Source organism: Heterocephalus glaber, unplaced genomic scaffold, assembly GCF_053883595.1.
Source record: "Heterocephalus glaber isolate CG9 unplaced genomic scaffold, H.glaber_assembly_v1.0 deba00001442, whole genome shotgun sequence".
In the NCBI taxonomy this organism is placed as follows: domain Eukaryota; kingdom Metazoa; phylum Chordata; class Mammalia; order Rodentia; family Bathyergidae; genus Heterocephalus; species Heterocephalus glaber.
Genome location: NW_028258296.1, coordinates 43,590,564 through 43,608,748, shown reverse-complemented (window position 1 = coordinate 43,608,748; position 18,185 = coordinate 43,590,564). Strand labels below are relative to the sequence as shown.

The following is an 18,185-nucleotide window of genomic DNA, read 5'->3' as shown; positions in this document are numbered from 1 at the left end:
GCCGTGGATCTGTCCTTCCTTGTTTCAAAATCTTCAGCTTTAAAATTGCTGAAAAGCAGCAGAAAAAACTGCCAGGTCAGGGCCAACTACTGGACTTGTGTTCCTCATTTGTTGCCTTCTGCTCTTCCCAAAGAGACACAGGAAGCAAGTACTTGATAAATACAAGGTATGATAAAAGTATGGCGAACATTTAAAAAATTTAAAAACCCAAACATTACAATAAAGACACATTACCAGCCATTAATCTCCCTCATAATAATCCTCTTTTCTTTGAACATACTTATCCCATGGTTCTTGCCACTTTCTTTTTTCTGTTTTGTTTTGGTGCCGGGGATTGAACTCGGATCCTTGCACTTTCGAGGCAGGCAGCAGAACCACTGAGCTAAATGCCTGGCCCCTTTTGCCGCTTTCTGAAACAGTTTTAGAAGTCCTCCTTTCCTGAGTGTCTTTAATTGTGCTGTTGTGGCTGCCTCAGTGGATATCTTCAATTGATTCAAAACATCTATCTTTCATGATTATTTTAACTTTGAAGAAGAGCCAGGAGTTGCATGGTGCCAGATCTGAGGAGTAAGGTGAATAAGGAACACCATAATTTTTTTTTTTTTTTTTTTTTTGGTACGGGGGATCGAGCTCAGGTCTTTCCACTTGTGGGGCAGGCGGTGGAACCACTGAGCTAAATCCCCAGCCCTACCATAATGTTTTTATAAGCCAGCCTTTCTTTTGGATGGCACTTGGTGGCAGTATTCCCTGTATTTTTGGTCAGACCTTACAAAGACACTCAGGAAAGAGGACTTCCATAATTGCTTCAGAAAGTGGCAAGAACCATGAGATAAATGCTTTCAAAGCAAAGGGAGAGTATTTTGAGGGGGATTAATGGCAATGTCTTTTACTGTAATTTAAAAAATTTAATTCAACATATAGTTTGATCACACATCATACAAGCTTGATAGCACCTTACTTTGACTTTGATGGAGTCACCACACTAGAAACTGAACTCATGTTAAAATTTGATACTCACTAATGTTGAATTTATTGTATGATTACAGATTGATGAGTGTGAAAAGAAAAAGAGGAAAGACTATGAAAGTCAAAGTAATCCTGTTTTTAGGAGATACCTAAATAAGATCTTAATTGAAGCTGGAAAGCTTGGACTTGTAAGTATTTGGTGGTATGATACTAATCAGTATAGTGGTGAAAGGATAGAAGGGAATGGAATTAATATGAGAAAATGGAAAAATAGGAACAAAATCTTTGTAAATAGGGAGGAATGGAGGGGTTGAAGGGAGGGCTGGGCAAGGGTGAAAAATAAGAACCAAGAGAGACTATGTAAAGGTGCAAATTTCCAACGATGAATGTCATTATATTGTATACCTAAAATGTACCAATGATTAGAATGAATAATCGATAATGTAAAATAGGAAGAAAAGGTCCAAAGGGGTAGGGGTAGTGGGAGGGGCAGGGGAAAGGAAAGACGGGAAAGGAAAAATGCTGAGAAATGGAAAAAATGGAAATAAAGTCTTTGTAAATAGGGAAGGGTGGAGGGGGTGAAGGGAGGGCTAGGAATGGGGAAAAAATAAGAACCAAGATGCATCACGTAAAGGTACAGAAATGTAATTGTGTTGTATACCTAAAATGTACCAATAAAAGAATTTAACAAAAAAAATAGTGGTTATTAATTTGAAATAGTATAAAGAAGTAAGTGATTAAGTCTTATTATACTTTAATATCTGACTCACCTTTTTCCCAAAAGCTTTTCATACGAGATAGAAAGTACCATCCTGTGTTGCAGTGGTTTGCTGGAAGGCAAGCAGTGTAAACCACTTTTCTTTTTCCTACAGCTCACAGCTGTATCACTGATTGAGGTGAGGGAGTGGGTGAGGGAGTGGCTGTCTTTATCTTAGTCATGTAATGTAAGATCATTATATGTTGAGGAAAAGAAAAATTACTTTTATTTGTTACTTTGTGATACTGGGGCACTGAACGCAGGGAATTGTGCAGGCTAGGCAAGTGTTCTGCTACTGAGCTTTTGTTTTTATTTTGAGAAGTTGCTCAGGCTGGCCTCCAGCTTGTGATCTTACTGCCTTGTCCTCCTCAGTAGTTGGGGTTACAGGCATGCACCACTGTGCCCAGCTAAGAAAAACATTTTAAATAGTTTTTTCTCCTTACTCTTTACTGTGGAGGGTACTGCTTTTGTAGAATTATGTATTATATGCATATTATTGATATTTTTTTTGGCAGTGCTAGGATCAAACCTAGGGCCTTGCATATGCTAGGCAAGAATGTTGCCACCAAGCTATACCCCCAGCCCCAAATTTCCACTTTTTAGGGTCGCTTCGAGGAGTCAAAATATCAAGAAAACTTACAATTTTATAATTTACAACATTTATAAAGTTCACTTTCAAGCACATAGACTTTTTATTCTTATTGTCTACGCCACTAAATTGGTCTAGAGAATCAAGAGACCAGACTTTTGTTTGGTCTGGTCATTAGTTCCAGTCACTACAATTGGTCACAGGCAGATTGCTGAAAATGAAAGGGCATTGTATCAATATGGGGCCAGCTGGCCAAGCTGAGCAGACACTGTCCTCCTGGTTCATTAAGAAGTGGTTGAAAGGGGAAGGAATATTAGATATATATAATTTCATAAGACCACTCTATTTTAGAAGTGTAAAAGCAGATGTTCTCATTTGTACACCCTCTAATTTGAGTCTTAACCACCATGTGCAGAATGGACTAGAGCCTAGATAAAGAAATAGATGGAGCCATAAAATACTTGAGATGGAGATCTTAAAAATACTTAGCTCCAGATTTAAAAAGAAAGTTAACGTTTATCAGTGATAGCTTTTTTAGAGTTTTCTAATGATTTGTGATATGTCATATAGTGTTTTTGTTTTTGAAACTTTATTTTTTTATCTGTATTTACTCTTAGAAAATGGAATTTTTTCTTGTTTTAGCTTTCTGTCACTATAATGAAATAGCTGAGATAGTAAACATAAAGAGAAAAAGTTTGACTCCCAGTTTTGATTGGAATTTCAGTCCAAGATTGAACAGACTCTTGGTTTGGGCCTTTGGTAGGTATCCCAGATGGTGTTGGTTAGCTGGAAGTCTGTAGGGGCGCAAACTGCTCATCTCATGGCCTGGAAACAAAAAGGAAAGAGGGAGGGCTGAGGACCCACAGTCCTTCAAGGTCACACCCTGCTGCTAGGCCTCACTTCCTAAAGATTCCACCACCTCCATTGAGTGCTACCCTGGGGACCAAGCCTCTAACACATGGACCTTTGGGGGATATTTAACATTCAAAGTACAGCAGGTATCAACTGGCAAATGAATGCAAAACATGCTTTGCACTGATTTTGCTAAGCTGAGCTCACACTAATAAAGATGGTTATAAATATTGTATATTTAAGGAAACCCATTATTTTGCCTCTTTTTGAGATCTCTTATTTTTCTTATTTAAACTACTGAAAACTTTAGGTTATTAGAAAATTGTGTCAGCAAATGGAAGGTCATAAACTGAATCATAAAGATATATATACTCAGTCCTCATTATTGGCAGATTCCGTATTTATGAATTTACCTATTCACTAAAATTTCTTTGTGACTCAAAATAAAAACTTGAAGTAATTTTATGGCCATTTTTGGAGATGTGCTGAGTGGCAGAATATTTGAGTTGCTTTGATGTCCCTGTTCCCAGCTGAGGTGAAAGAAGGCAAAGAACCTTACCTTCTTGTTTCAGCTCTAATACTACTACTAATTGTCTTTTTCTGCTACGTTTAGCATGGTCTGTTTAGAGCTACATTTTCAGTTTGTTTTGTGAGGAGGATAATTTTGTTCTTTAAATGTCCCCCAAGTGTACTGTGAAAGTACTGTCTGGTGTTCCTTAAGTGCAAGAAGGCTGTGATATGTCTTACAGAGAAAATATATACGTTAGATGAGCTTCATTCAGACAGGAACTACAGGACTGTTAGCTCTGTGTTCCACGTTAATCAGGAGAATATATTAATAAGGTGCTGTAGTAACACAGCGTGAAACAAAGTTACATATTGACAGATTGATGAAAGTGTTTTGAGGAGAGCTTCACAGGGCTCTAACCCTGTGTTTCCTTTAGGAGTAATGGTTCAGTACTTGCTGGTTAGTGTGTGAAATGGCTTCGTAGAGCAGAAGTACTGCATATAACAAGGATCAACTGTATTTTAATAAAATTACAGTATCTTACATGAAGAAGTGTTTTCAAATGTTTGTCACGTGTATTTGCTTTTCACATTGGCCTTTGAGACAGAGGTGGATGTTACTATACATGTGAAATATTGTGGACTAAGTATAGTTGTCATCATTATTATTATTATTATTTTGCGGTGCTGGGGATCATGCAAATGAATTATATATTATATTCCAAACTGGCTTTTTGTTTTTTTGGTACCGGGGATTGAACTCAGGTCCTTGTGCTTGCAAGGCAGGCACAGTGCCGCTGAGCTAAATTCCCAGCCCCAAACTGGCTTTTATCTTCATTTTTCACTGAGTAATATAATAAAATCGTTTTTCTATTCTTTGTGGGAAATTTTATTTAGCCTGATGAAAACAAAGGTGATATGCATTATGATGCTGAGATTATCCTTAAAAGACAAACCTTACTAGAAATACAGAAGTTTCTCGGTGGAGAGGAATGGAAACCAGGAGCCCTGGATGATGCACTGAGTGATATTTTAATTAACTTTAAGCTTCATGATTTTGAAACATGGAAGTGGCGATTTGAAGATTCCTTTGGAATGGATCCATACAGTGTGTTGATGGTAAGATGGGATAAGGGTGACATGATTAAGTTTCCTTTTTAAAAAAATATTTTCAAAACACCACCATAGTTATGTTAAGAACCTATACTACGTCACTCATACCATGATGAACAAGCAGCACAGCTGGGAAAATGATTTTGATTCCAGTTCTTTTGGTTTTACTGTTCATTACCATTTTTTTTTTGGGTACTGGGGATCGAACTCAGGTCCTTGCGCTTGCGCAGCAGGCAGCGAAACCACTGAGCTAAATCCCCTGCCCACCATTTTTTGATGGAAGGGACAGCTTCACAGTGATTTGACTTCAATGTCTTCTGTTTTTAAGGTACTCCTGTGTCTGCTCTGCATTGTGATGTTAGTAGCTACCGAGCTGTGGACACGTGTTCGTTGGTACACCCAGTTGAGACGTGTTTTTATCATCAGTTTTCTTGTCAGTTTGGGATGGAATTGGATGTATTTATATAAGGTATTAAATTGGTACATAGTTTAAAAATTTTAAATGTAAATTCATAGAAGACTATACTTAACAGCAGTCTTCCCTCAGATGTGGGTGGAAGGCAGTGTTTGGAGGTGCTCAATGGGAAGGTATTAAATTGGTAATTTTCAGCCAGATGTGGTTTTTTGGGTCCTTGACCCATTGTGGGAAAAGTGTAGTCCTGATTTTGATAACCAATTCCTGCTGGGTAGTTCATTGGCAACTAAGTTAACACAGAGCTAGGTGGACACATTTTAAAAACAGTTTAAGAACTCATAGGTAATTTGGAGTATGTCCTTTTATTCTTTGTTTAAAACGATACCAAAATGTCATTTCTTTTAAAGTTAGGTTATTTTTGAATGTTAAGTGGCATGTTCAGGGGTGGGGATGTAGATCAGTGGTAGAGGGTGCTTGCCTGGCATGCGTAAGGCCTAGGGCTCAGTCCCTAGCACCATTTAAAAAAGTATGTTCACAGTATAGAATTTAGAAAAGACATAAACAAGTAATTTAAAAAATTCACCTATATTTTATTACCTATGAGTAATTGCTGTCAATGTTTTGACATTTCTTTTTAATCTTTTTTCTAATCTTTAATTATCTCTTAAAATTAGAGCAGGGTGTGGTGGTACTTGCCTGTAATCCAAGCACTTAGGAGACTGAGGTAGGAGGATTGCCACAAGGCCACCTGAACTACACAGTGAGGCCCTGTCTCAGAAAAACAAAAAAATAAAAATAAAAATAATGTAACAGTCTGGTTTGGAGAAATGGTAAAGACACATTGATTCAACTGAGGTATTTTGGATGTGCGGGCCGAGCTTTCATTGTCTGCAGCCTCTCATGGTTCCTTTTTGGTGTTGGTCAGCTAGCTTTTGCACAGCACCAGGCTGAAATTGCCAAGATGGAGCCATTAGGCAATGCGTGTGCAGAGAAGATGGATTGGACTGGCAGTCTCTGGGGTAAGGCATGTGTTCATTTGTCCCTATTTTTAATAGAATTCTGAGAATGAGAAAACAGTTATCCCAGAGAACTTAATGAAATGGCAGAGGAGGCCTTCTATGACTAAATCGTTAACACAAGAATGTGTTAGCAGGTGGTGCCACATGCCTGTACTCCCAGCATGTGGGAGGCTGACACAGGAAGGAGGATCATGAGTTCAGAGCCAGCCTGGGCTACATAGCAAGACCCTGTCTTAAAAAAAAGCAACTACAGCGAGAGGAATGTAAACTAATGATATTTTAGGCTCATGTAAAGTCACAGCGAGGAATAAAAACTGCATGTCGGCTCTGACGTCTGTCTTCCTCCATTAGACTGCAGAGTCCTGTTATGCTCACTTGTTCACTGGTCCTTGGCACAGTGCCTGACCCTCTAGGCCCTCCACAGAAGTTTATTAAAGAATTGAACGAGTGTATGTTCAAATGAATAGCTAGCCTAGCTTTCATCTCCTTATACTGACTTATGAAATCTTGTTAAACGTTTAGTAAATTTTTTTTAACTAAAGAAAAACTTTTTCCTTAACAGATTTTGTAAACATTGTCACTAATGTTGATTGTCTTTAATTATTTATATTTAGTTTTAGGAAATATATAATGTTCAAAGGCACTTTATAAAGACAAGTCCATAACGATGTACATAGAATAGAATCTCAAAAGATTCTATAAATGTATTTTAAAGTTAATGTTTTTTAAAACATTTGTGGGAACTGCGTCCATTCAGCTTTGCTTTTTGGCTTCAGGAGATAGCTAAGTGCTATAGAAAAGTTGGAAGAACTAATATTCCACTTTATTTTGTAGAAATAGTAAAAAACTGACTTTTAAAATTGAAATATGGGGTCAGAGATTTAGCTCAGTGGTTCCGGCGCCTGTCTTGAAAGAGAAAGGTCCCGAGTTTGATCCCCGGTACCAAAAAAAAAAGAAAGAAATATGGATCTGGGGATTTAGCTCAGTGGTTCTGCTGCCTGCCCTGCAAGTGCAAGGACCCAAGTTCAAAAAAAAAAAAGTTATTGAGATAAAATTGAAATATGGGGTTGTAGATTCAGAGGGAATTATAAAAAATGGAGCCTATAAACCCTTTATCCATTTCCCCCAGTGGTAATATCTTATACAGCTACAGTAGTACAATATCAGAGCCAGGATACTGACTTTGATACAACCCAGTAATCTTATTCACACCTCCCTAGTTTTACTTATACTCATTTGTGTGTATAAAATAACTACTTTTAATTATTTACCTTTTAGAAATCCTTATACAATAAAATTGTTTGTCTTTGTAAGATGGGTAATTTGGATTTTTAAAATGTTATTTTGGATATAAGATTAATTTTTAATCAACATTATATATAGGAAGCTTATTTAAAATTTATCACAATTCAAAATTAACCGGTGGATAGACAGTCAAAACCAAATTTATGTTATTTGGGAATGAAATGCAACTTAAAAAAATGATTCAGTATTTTGTCTGTTTCTCTAAATAGAATGGTTCAGAAGTTCATGGACCTATAAGGATGACCCATGCCAAAAATACTATGAGCTCTTATTAGTCAACCCTATTTGGTTGGTTCCACCAACAAAGGTATAGAATATATTTTGTAAAAATTACTTATACACAATATATAAAAAATCCTTTGCATTTATAAAAAAGTTATTAGTGTTTTTAAGAGTTGTTTTGCTAATAAATCTTTGTCATAGAAAAAATTTCCATCACACAGTAATTTTCATGACTTCAGTCTGAACACACAGTGTCTTTGGGCTGATTCTTTTTATCTCAGTCCTTTGAGGAAAAAAATTAGGTTGCTTTTATCTTTTCTTCTAGGCACTTGCAGTTACATTTACCAACTTTGTAACAGAACCATTAAAGCACATTGGAAAAGGAACTGGTGAATTTATTAAAGCACTCATGAAGGAGATCCCAGTGTTACTTCAGATTCCTGTGTTGATAATTATGGCACTGGCCGTCCTGGTTAGTATATTAGCACTATTGATTAACAAGACTTGCAGAAAGGCAGTTCTCGGATTACTGGGCTGCTTTGCTGTTGTGCATCATGGTAAATCATGCTTACTGGTATGAGAAGGTGACTTTTAAGTGATATATATTTATATTTCCATGTATAGTCCTCTAATCAAGAAACTGCCTCTCATTTGTAGATGTCACAGCAGTGACTTAGAATAACTTTTAAAATGTTTTTTCTTTTTATGAAAAATAAAGCAAATTTTCATACCCAAATAAGAGAAAAACAATAGTTACTACACTATTTATTGTTATCTTCAAAGTACTCAGCACAAGACATAAACCAAAAAGATTCTTACAAAAAAGAAACATAATTTTAAACTCAGTGAATTAATATACAGGAAGTCAGTTGATTACTCATCTTTGAAAAAGAGTGAGCCTGCTTGGAGCCCTGAAAAGGTAGAACGTTGGCTTGAACACAGAGTCAGAAAAGGATATGGAAGGGGGTGTGCTGAGAAACAGTTTGGGAAATCTAGGAGCAGGCATTTATTAAGAAGAATGTTGCTCATTATTTACCCATGGTCTGTTCAGGTTTTTTGTTGATTTTGAGTCAGTACCCCAAAAAAGCATTGGTCACATAAAACAAAAAGTAAAGAACTCAGATTTGCTATGGGAAATTCTCGTCCCTCAGGATACAAAATTCATTATGCTTCATTCACCCTGAAAATGTCCTTTTCTTTGGTTTTCTTTTGGTTTGTGATTACAGGATTCAGTGGTTTTGAGGTATGGTTTTATTAGGTGACATTAATTCTATAGTAGTAGTTTAGTCTCTAAAACAAAGCTGCATAGTTTCTTGTTTCATCTGCTTTTTTTTTTTTTTTTTTAATGGTACCGGGGATCGAACTCAGGTCCTTGCGCTTGTGAGGCAGGTGGCGGAATCACTGAGCTAAATCCCCAGCCCTTTACTTTCTTCTGTCTTCCAAAAGTTTATCTCTGGTACAGAGATTTTCCACCTTTTGTTCCTAGGAATCTTGCACTTTTTTTTAAAATTTAAGTTTAAAGAGACAAGGTCTTACTGTGTGTTTCAGGCTGCCCTTGCATGCATTGGCTCAAATAATCCTCTTGCCTTGGCCTACCAAGTATGCATTATTAAAAATAGAAAAGATCTCCTGTTTGTGGGGTTGTATTTGTTGATATTTACCATATTACTGGGAATTAAAACAGAAAATTTGAAATTAGAAGTACACACAAGGGCCGGGGATTTAGCTCAGTGGCACTGTGCCTGCCTCGCAAGGGCAAGGTCCCGAATTCGATCTCCGGTACCGCAAAACAAAACAAAACAAAAAAACACACACACACAAACCCACATCTCATGAGTGGTCAGAAAGTGGATATTGGGCCGGGGATTCAGCTCAGCGGTTCTGCCGCCTGGCTCGAAAGCGCAAGGACCTGAGTTTGATCCCCGGTACCAAAAAAAAAAGAAAGTGGATATCACCCTACCCCCTGCACCATTCCACCATACACTCACGAGAGGACAGTGAAAGACAAATGAGTTTATAGTATGAAAAGTTTTTTGACCTCCAAGATTTCCTGAAGGAATCCCTGTGCCACACTTCTGAGAACTACTGCCTATTTTAGCCCATGAAATGTGAATCAAAAGCTGTTGAATATTAGGTGTAGCTTAAGCCAAGTTTGTATTTGTAAAAAATAAACCTACTGGAGAATATTTATATAGTGACATACAATTTTAAATAATTTTCAGTATTTACTTTTGATTGGTATGAATACAGAAACATACAGGTAATTATCAGTTAGCACTTTCTTTTTTTCTTTCTTTTTTTTTTTTTTGGTACAGGGGATCGAACTTGGGTCCTTGTGCTTGCACGGCAGGCAGCAAAACCATTGAGCTAAATCCCCAGCCCCTCAGCACTTTCTAATTTGAATTTCTAGGCCTCATTCTGCCCTTGTTATGGTCAGAAGGTGTCTACCTGATTGAAACATCTACTTCATCCTGAGTGATTTAATCAATTTTATGGGGTGGTCTAGCCTGTATTAAAGAAAAGGTCTAGTGAAAAAACAAATTAACATGTTTGTGTATATAAATGTTAGATAGTATTTTTAGCATACTGAATAAAATACCTCATAACGGCACTGTTAAGTCAGCCATTAAGTCCTCATAAAACTGTTTCTTTTCCTTACAGAGTTTCTGCTATGGTGCTGGAAAGTCAGTTAGTGTGATGAGACATTTAGGTGGTCCTGAGAGAGAACTTCCCCGGGCACTGAAGCCAGGTGATCGAAGACGGCAGGAGGAAATTGATGATAGACTCGGTGGAGCAGGTGATGCAGATTTCTATTACAGGGGCCATTCTGCCTCCCTTGAGCAAGGCCCTTATGACAAAACACGTGAATGTAGAAAAGATGTTTTGAGGGAGACAGACATTGACTTGAGATTTCAGACTGGCAACAAGAGCCCTGAAGTGATCCGGGCATTTGATTTACCAGACACAGAGGCACAAGAGCATCCCAAGGTGGTACCCAGTGTAAGTCAGCAACTGTTTATTTTGTTGTCCCTTTGTGCTAGGCCTACATGCTTCTTGCAGAGCTTTTGATTGTTTTAACTTTTTTACCCTTCACTATTAATTACATCACTGGTGGTATACCTAGTTACTGTCTCTTCCTCCTTTTGGGCAGAAGTTAGTTCAGCTTCTTCAGAAGAAATTAAGTGATATTTGATTTTTATGCTAAATACTATTTAACCATAGCTTGTTGGATTAAGAGAGTAGTTCATAGGAAAATTCGTAGGGAACCAACAAATGAGCATGACTGAAATTTCTGTCTTGGACGAAATAGAGAAGAGGCCTGACTGAAGGCCCAGGGCACTAGGAGACGGGCGCTGGAGCCCTCACGGCCTGGTTGGGTGAGAGTGGCTGGCAGGGAGCAAGCCTGGCCTTCCCAATTCCGGTATCATTGGCTGGTTAGACTGTACTTTAATCTCCAGAGTCGGGAGGAGATTTTCATGTTAGTTATTTTTTTAAAAATGGGACATTTTCATTTCTGTTTTGAGAAGGGATTGATATTGTCATTTAGAGTTTTCAGCTCCAACTGTGAACCTTTTGACAGTTATGAGCACAATATAATCTAGGAAATTGTGGACTTTCTTCTAAAAATAAATGTTATCTCTATATATCTAGAACCCTTGAGGACAGCCCTTCCAGCTTTAATGGTTTTACCTCCCACTCATCTCAAAAATACTTGAGTTACTTCCTGTCTCATTTGAAGGGAAAACCTAGGCTGCCCTGCCCCACATCTGCCACCTTGTCACTTCCTGCTGACCTCAGTCACAAGGGTTCCTGACCTTCCCTTAAACTCAAGACTCTACTTGCCGTCTACTTTCTAGAATGCTTTTCACCTACATATGAGATACTGGTGACCAATCCTCTTGACCCTTCCTAACCTGGGTCACTAGACCACCTATGATGTCCACACTCCTCCATCTATAGTTCTGTGAGGCTATTTATATAATTATAATCCAGCACTGACTGGAACCAGGATTTGAAAGGGTTTGCAGCTTGCTACAATAGAACATGTTAAATGTTTTATTACTAAACCTTTATATTATGTTCTTTAGTTAAAATGTAATTCTGCACTTTATAGCATAAATCACCTATTCTGGATACAAAGTCTGGAGAGATTGGTGGCATCACAGGAGAAAGCACTGGGACAGAAAGCAGCCAGGCTGCTAAGCCTGCCTCTGGCCAAGCAGTCTCAGGAGCCCCCGAAGGCTCACTTGGCGTGGAAAAGGCCCCGCTGAAGAGTGAAGCTGAAGGCAGCCCCCAGAAGGGCAGTGTATGCAGCCCAGCATGCGGAAGGGATCCTATTAGCAGCCCCTGCGGCTAGAGGGATGGACATGGGCCACAGCTCTGGAGTCTTCTTTTGAGTTTTGTAAAGTATATTCTTAATATCTCTATTCACTCTTCCTACATACATTCTGGTATTTGCTACAAAGGTGCCAATTTAAGTGTATTTTTACTGACAATCAGAATGAACAAACACATGTATGTATGTAAAAGCTTCTATTTAATTTCATCTTTTAAAGATAAATTCCATAAAATTTTGAAGTATTAATTTTGGAACAAGGACTCATGCAATTTACTTTTAAAAATGAGTATTATGGCAGGTATATATTTGGATAACTAAAGTGACTAAATTAGGGGTCACTGCAGAAGAAATTTTGTTTGCAGCCAACCAGTGTGTGCTCCCTGGTAGAGGCCTGTATCACCTACTTTAGTTCACAGACTAATGTCCTGGCCAGGGTAGGTGCCACCAGTGTCAGTCCCACTGACACCTCAGTTTGTCTCTGGGTAGCACAGCCACAGATCAGCGTGACTTTCTGGTTTCATCCCTACTTGCAGCTATTACTGGCCCTGCTTCCTTATACTTTTTATGTCTCACTAATACAGAACTGAAGATTACCATGGGAATTTAGATTAACATAGCTTGATACATCCATAAATCTCAGATTTACATTGTCAACACACTTTAAAAATGGCTTTATTTGGGCTGGGGGTTTAGCTCAGTGGTGCTGCCGCCTGTCTCGAAAGTGAAAGGTCCTGAGTTCGATCCCCAGTACCAAAAAAAAAAAAAAGGCTTTATTCTTTCCCTGCCAAATGAAGTGCACAGGCTTTCTAAGACCTATTTTTCTTTTTGCTCAGAATCCTAGTATTTGGTACTGTTAGCTAATACTGTAGCTTATTTATGACAAACCATATTGTCTTGGCTATATGATCTAAATTCACAGATCTGTACATGGAGAAGAACATTATAATAAGGAAGACAGAATAGGGTGTTTTCATTACTGCAGTAAGTACATCAAAATTTTTCAGTCAACATTTTAAGTTAGTTTTCCTAGTTTCATGTTTTTTGTTTTGGTACCGGGGATCAAACTCAGGACCTTGCGCTTGCAAAGCAGGCAGCGGAACCAGAGCTAAATCCACCCCCCCATCCCCCACCCCGGTTTCATGTTTTTGAGACAGATTCTTGCTCTGTAGTCCAGGCTGGCTGGCCTGGAACTTGCTATGTGTCCCACTCATGATCCTGCCTCAGCCTCCCAAGTGCTGGGATTATAGGTGTGTGCCATCATACCTGGCTAGTTTTCCTTTTTTTAAAAAGCATTCTTAGAGATGCTGAGGCAGGAGGATCGCTACAAGTTTGAGGCCAGCTTGGGTTAGATAGTGAGTTCAGGCTAGCCTGAACTACATAATGAAACCCTGTCTCGAAAAGATCTTCATGTTAAATCTTTTAAAGGAGTTTACTGGCAAGCGCGGGGTCCTGAGTTCGATCCCCAGTATCAAAAAAAAAGCAATTTATAAATTTTGTATATATCCCTAGCTAGCAGACTTCACATATTCAGGTGTCCGTTGTTTTAACCATATTTACACTAGAAGTTATATTCAGCTGATTTCTAGAAATATTATCAGATATAAATTCTTAAATTTTCAAGCAGGTATTCCTCAAGACATTCAAAGCAGTTGCTTTTTGATATTTTTAACATGAAATGGAGACTATCCCTATTTGGTTCCAGAAGTATTAGGTGCCTGAAACAATTTTATCTGTTGATATTATTTTCTGGTTTAATATCGCAAGCCCTATTTAGTATTGCATCTGAAAGGTAATCATTTTAATCTAAGAAACACAAAGATTTTAACATTTGTCACACAGCAGGCATGTAACAGTTGGGTGAAGGAAATGCCTGCAGTTTAGAGATTTGTGAACATCTGTGTGGTCTCCCAAGACCAGACTTCTTGTACCGATCGGGGTGGATTTGTCCTCTCAGCTGTGACCTAGCTGTGAGGAGAAATGAATGCCTCATGTGATACTGTAATTGTGAGAGGAGGGGTGGGCAGTGTTTCTTGCGCTCCTGACTGCTTTCAGTCAATCCCCAAATGAATCTTTTTTAAAGCATTTAAAATTTCATCTTTGTATTCTTTCATTACAGATACCCATTTGGGGATGGCACCTACCTTAACAGCTAGCAAGGCAACGTGCTACCACTGTTGAATGATTACAGCAGTTCAGGGAAGAACTGATTAAAGCAAACTGAACCTATCAAGGCCAGTTATTCCAGAAGAGCAGTAAGGCTTGTTTGCTGACTAGCTATATTTGCCACTGAAATTAAGGCTCGTAGTAAAAAAGGCTTTTAAGAAAATCAGAATGGGGACAAACAGCTGTTTAAAGTATTTTTAAAATGGAATAATGCTGAATGTGTACAGGATCTAAGAACCACTGTATACACACAATAAACATTAACTTTTACATTATTGTGGTTATGCTGTCTTTGAGTTTTCTTGTAAAAAAAAAAAAAAAAAAAAAGACCCATAAAGCATCTACAGCACATATATATAATTTTTTTTTTTTTTTTTTTTTTTGAGTCAGAGCCTTGCTATGTAGTTTGGGCTGCCCTTGCACTATGTGGCCCAGGCTGCCCTCGATTTTGCAACGATCCTCCTGCCTCAGGCTGTCAGGTGCTGGTCTTACAGGCATGCACCACACCTGGCTATCTGCAGTTTTTTTTTTTAATGGTACATTTTAGGTATACAATATAATGACATTCATCTTTGGAGATTTGTACCTTTACATATTTTTCCCCATATCCAGTTTTTAAAGTAATGGTACGTAAGACATCCTACCTTACATATAACATATATGAAACATAATGTAACCCAGGTTTTTACCTGTGCTTTTGACAGTCTGTGTAATCTTAAAGCCATTTTATTTTTTGCTGGGCTCTTATTATATTTCCAGGCTATGTATGTATAACTTTTTTTTTTTAATACTGACCATTTTAGAGAAATGGGTCTTATTTTTGCCTATCAGGATCATCTGAATTTTTGCGAGGAGAAACAAGTCCCACCTGAGCTTTGCAGAATCTGAATCAACCAGAATTGAACAAGCTGTCAGTTTGTTTCAGGTGTGGATATTTGTTTTTTATGATTTAGCCTCATCCAGGCCCTGCTCCTGTCCCTTCCATATCGTTTCTTATGCTGCACTTATTTCATTATGGTAAGTACCCTTGTAAACTACCTTCCTAACCATTACCTTTCATGCTTAGTTTTTGTGAGTTTTCTATTTATGTGGCCTGAGTTCTTGAAAAAACCACAGGCATTTTTTTCTTTTAGCATTATGTCCTATAAAAGTTTATATTATAGTAGTAGTATGCAAGAAAACAAATAGCCCAAACACGCTAAAAGAAGTTTATTTCTTAATGGTTTCTTTTATACTGGCCTTGGCTAAAAATATATTGAAAACAGATTTTCTTAGAGGAAAAAAAAAAAATCTAGGTTTTTTTTTTTTTATAAGACTATATAACGTTTTTACATCAGTCAAGTACAATATTTCTACTGAAGAGTGTTATTTCCCACTAAATCCATGGTTAGGTATAAAAACTGCCATTGTAAAGATTTTTAAAAATTACCTCAGCAAGAGGATTAAATTCTAGTCTAGGATTCAATTAAATTTGTTTTACAAACACTAGTAAAGGACTAGCGAGCTTCCAAAGAACACAGTCCCTGGCAGTAATGACAGGATGCTGATGAAGCACCTTAACAGGACACCTTCACCTGAGACAAGTGAGTGCCTGCAGAGTGGTACCACAGAATGGTAATTCCCTAGTGCCACCCTACTGCAGGCTGAACATTTACACTGTTCTCAAGTCATTTTAAACTGTATTACAGTGCTGTAATTCTCCTTTTTAGGAAAAAATAGATTGAATTTCCCTGAAGTGCTCTGAAAGGAATAAGGTCTTTTAAAATATCTGTAGTAACTAGTGGTTTGCTGATTATTTTCCTGAATTTAATTCCAACAAAGCACTGCTTTGCAAAAGGTCCTTGAGCCCAAATTCTGTGTCTTTGTTTTGATCTCTTTGTAAAAGAACTCTCTGTTCATCCATTCTTTTAGCCTGAGACCGTAAAATAAGACTAAAAAAATCTTCGTCTGGTACCGTTGGACCCTTCGTGGCAGCAGGTGGAGGAGCACATCTTTGGTCATCTAATCTGGACCCCTAAAAATTTAAGAGAAAGATTAAAATACAAATACTTTAGGGAAGGAAAACACTGAATTATATGTCTGTCAGTTGATAACAAGAAATGGATCTGTAACCGTTTTTGCCTCTTTTGGAAATTTAATCTTTAGACCTGAAACCTAGTAAAATTTTTTCTTTAAAATGATGTATAGAATCAGAATGTAGTATCATATAGAAGTACAGCCAAGTTTCATGGGTTTACTAAGTATATTACATCACACTGTGTTTTAATCATACTTGGTCACAAGAAATAATCTGGAGTCAACTGTGTCTCAGTATATGACAGGTCAAGAATTACAATCTTACCATTATGGACACCAACAATGTAACTCACCAAATCTCTAGAAGCAATGTTTTCTACAAAATCCCTGAAGCACTATCTTTAAAAAGCCTTGGGCCACAGGGGACTGCAAACTGTAACTCAATACCTGCTTTCGAAAGCTTTCACCATCGAAACACTGGCTGTCTCCAACCCCCATGTGTACACCTGGCTCACTGTTCAACATTTCTCCTGTCATAATTCTCGATCATTCCAGTGGGCTCCAATCAATTCAACAATTGGGCACTTAAGTTTCTAGCCTTTTAGGCACTTTGCCCATTTTTGTATCAGTTGATTTCTGTTGTTCAGTTTTAGGAGTTCTCTATATATTCTATAGTATAGAATATATATAGTAATCCTTTGTCAGATATACAATTGCCAAATATTTTCTGTGGGTTGCCTTTTTCTCTGTTGATGATGTGTCCTGATGCACAAGTTTTTATTTCTGTGATACTGGGATGGAACCCCGCCACTGAATTACATCCTAGCTCTATATTTTTCTTTTTTTAATCTTTTTTTTTTTAAGACAAAGTCTCACTAAGTTGTATGCTGGCTTCAAACTTACAATCCTCCTGCATCAGCCTCCCATGTACTGGTATAGGTGTGTGTCACCACACCTGCCAAGTTTTTATCTTTCCTTTTGTTTGGGGATTGAACCTAAGGCCTTTGCACTAAACTACATCTCCAGCCCTTTTAAAATTTTGAGACAAGGTCTCAGTTAAGTTGTTCCGCTGCCCAGACTGGCTCAAACTTGCCATCCTCCTGCTTCAGAGTGCTGAGACTATAGGCATGGACTAAATGCCTAGTTTTTTCTATACATCTTACATACATTTCCAAATAATTGCAGGCTGAGTTCCCAGAACTGAAATTGGTGACTCAAAAGGTATATATATATTTTCATATGTAAACTTTTCATTCTTTCAAATTCTCAAAAAGTCTTTCCCACTTTGAACCGACTCCTCTTTCTACTAGACCATTTCTGTCTGTAGACATGCTATAGTATCACCTAAAGTAAGGAAAAGCCCATCTTTACCCTACATGCGTCCCAGTGAATGGTCCATTTCCCCACTTCTCTTTTTAAGAAAAAGTTCTTGGGAGTTTTCTCTATTTATACTCTCTCCTTAATACTTCCCATTTTATTGTACTCTTGTCACCAATATACCAGACAAATGGTGTTTTCAAAATTACTAATCCCCATCTTGCCAAACCTGGTAATTCAGTTATTATATTATTTGGTTTCTTAGCAATATTTTGAACATCCTTTACGATAATTTCTTCACTTGGCTTCCACCATCATACCACACTCTGGTTGGATTTTCTTCCAACTCTGGCTACTGCTGCTTTGTTGGGTCATTTTTCTCTCTTTAACTAGTAGATTTTACCTTTTTTTTGTGGTGGTACTGGTAATCAAACACAGGACCTTGAGCAAGTGCTCTATCATGAGCCACATCCCCAGCCTGAACTAGAAGATTTGGGAATGCGTCTTCCTATTTCTTTATTCTTTGGATGTAATCTTTTTGAAGAGCTTTAATGCCAGCTATATGCTCATGTCTCATAAATTTACTTCTGCCTCAAGCTTCATTT

The 18,185-nt window shown here is 37.8% G+C and overlaps 2 protein-coding genes across 6 annotated transcripts in view; one reads left to right on the top strand and one right to left on the bottom strand.

Annotated features, from left to right (window-relative positions):
• Clcc1 (chloride channel CLIC like 1) overlaps positions 1–14,522 on the top strand; it is a 35,380-nt gene extending 20,858 nt beyond the window's left edge. For both annotated transcript variants that reach the window (XM_021265601.2, XM_004853607.4), the window contains exons 4-12: positions 1,047–1,154; positions 4,569–4,790; positions 5,113–5,253; positions 6,125–6,218; positions 7,733–7,830; positions 8,071–8,217; positions 10,407–10,745; positions 11,860–12,147; positions 14,201–14,522. In XM_021265601.2, the coding sequence (XP_021121260.1) occupies positions 1,047–1,154; positions 4,569–4,790; positions 5,113–5,253; positions 6,125–6,218; positions 7,733–7,830; positions 8,071–8,217; positions 10,407–10,745; positions 11,860–12,102 (1,392 nt within the window). In that variant the 3' untranslated portion in view covers positions 12,103–12,147; positions 14,201–14,522. The remainder of the gene's footprint in view (positions 1–1,046; positions 1,155–4,568; positions 4,791–5,112; positions 5,254–6,124; positions 6,219–7,732; positions 7,831–8,070; positions 8,218–10,406; positions 10,746–11,859; positions 12,148–14,200) is intronic.
• A 919-nt stretch (positions 14,523–15,441) lies between these two features.
• Positions 15,442–18,185, bottom strand: part of Gpsm2 (G protein signaling modulator 2) — a 53,010-nt gene continuing 50,266 nt past the window's right edge. For all 4 annotated transcript variants that reach the window (XM_021265598.2, XM_004853605.4, XM_004853606.4 and 1 more), the window contains one exon: positions 15,442–16,261. In XM_021265598.2, coding sequence (XP_021121257.1) covers positions 16,040–16,261 — 222 coding nt within the window. In that variant the 3' untranslated portion in view covers positions 15,442–16,039. The remainder of the gene's footprint in view (positions 16,262–18,185) is intronic.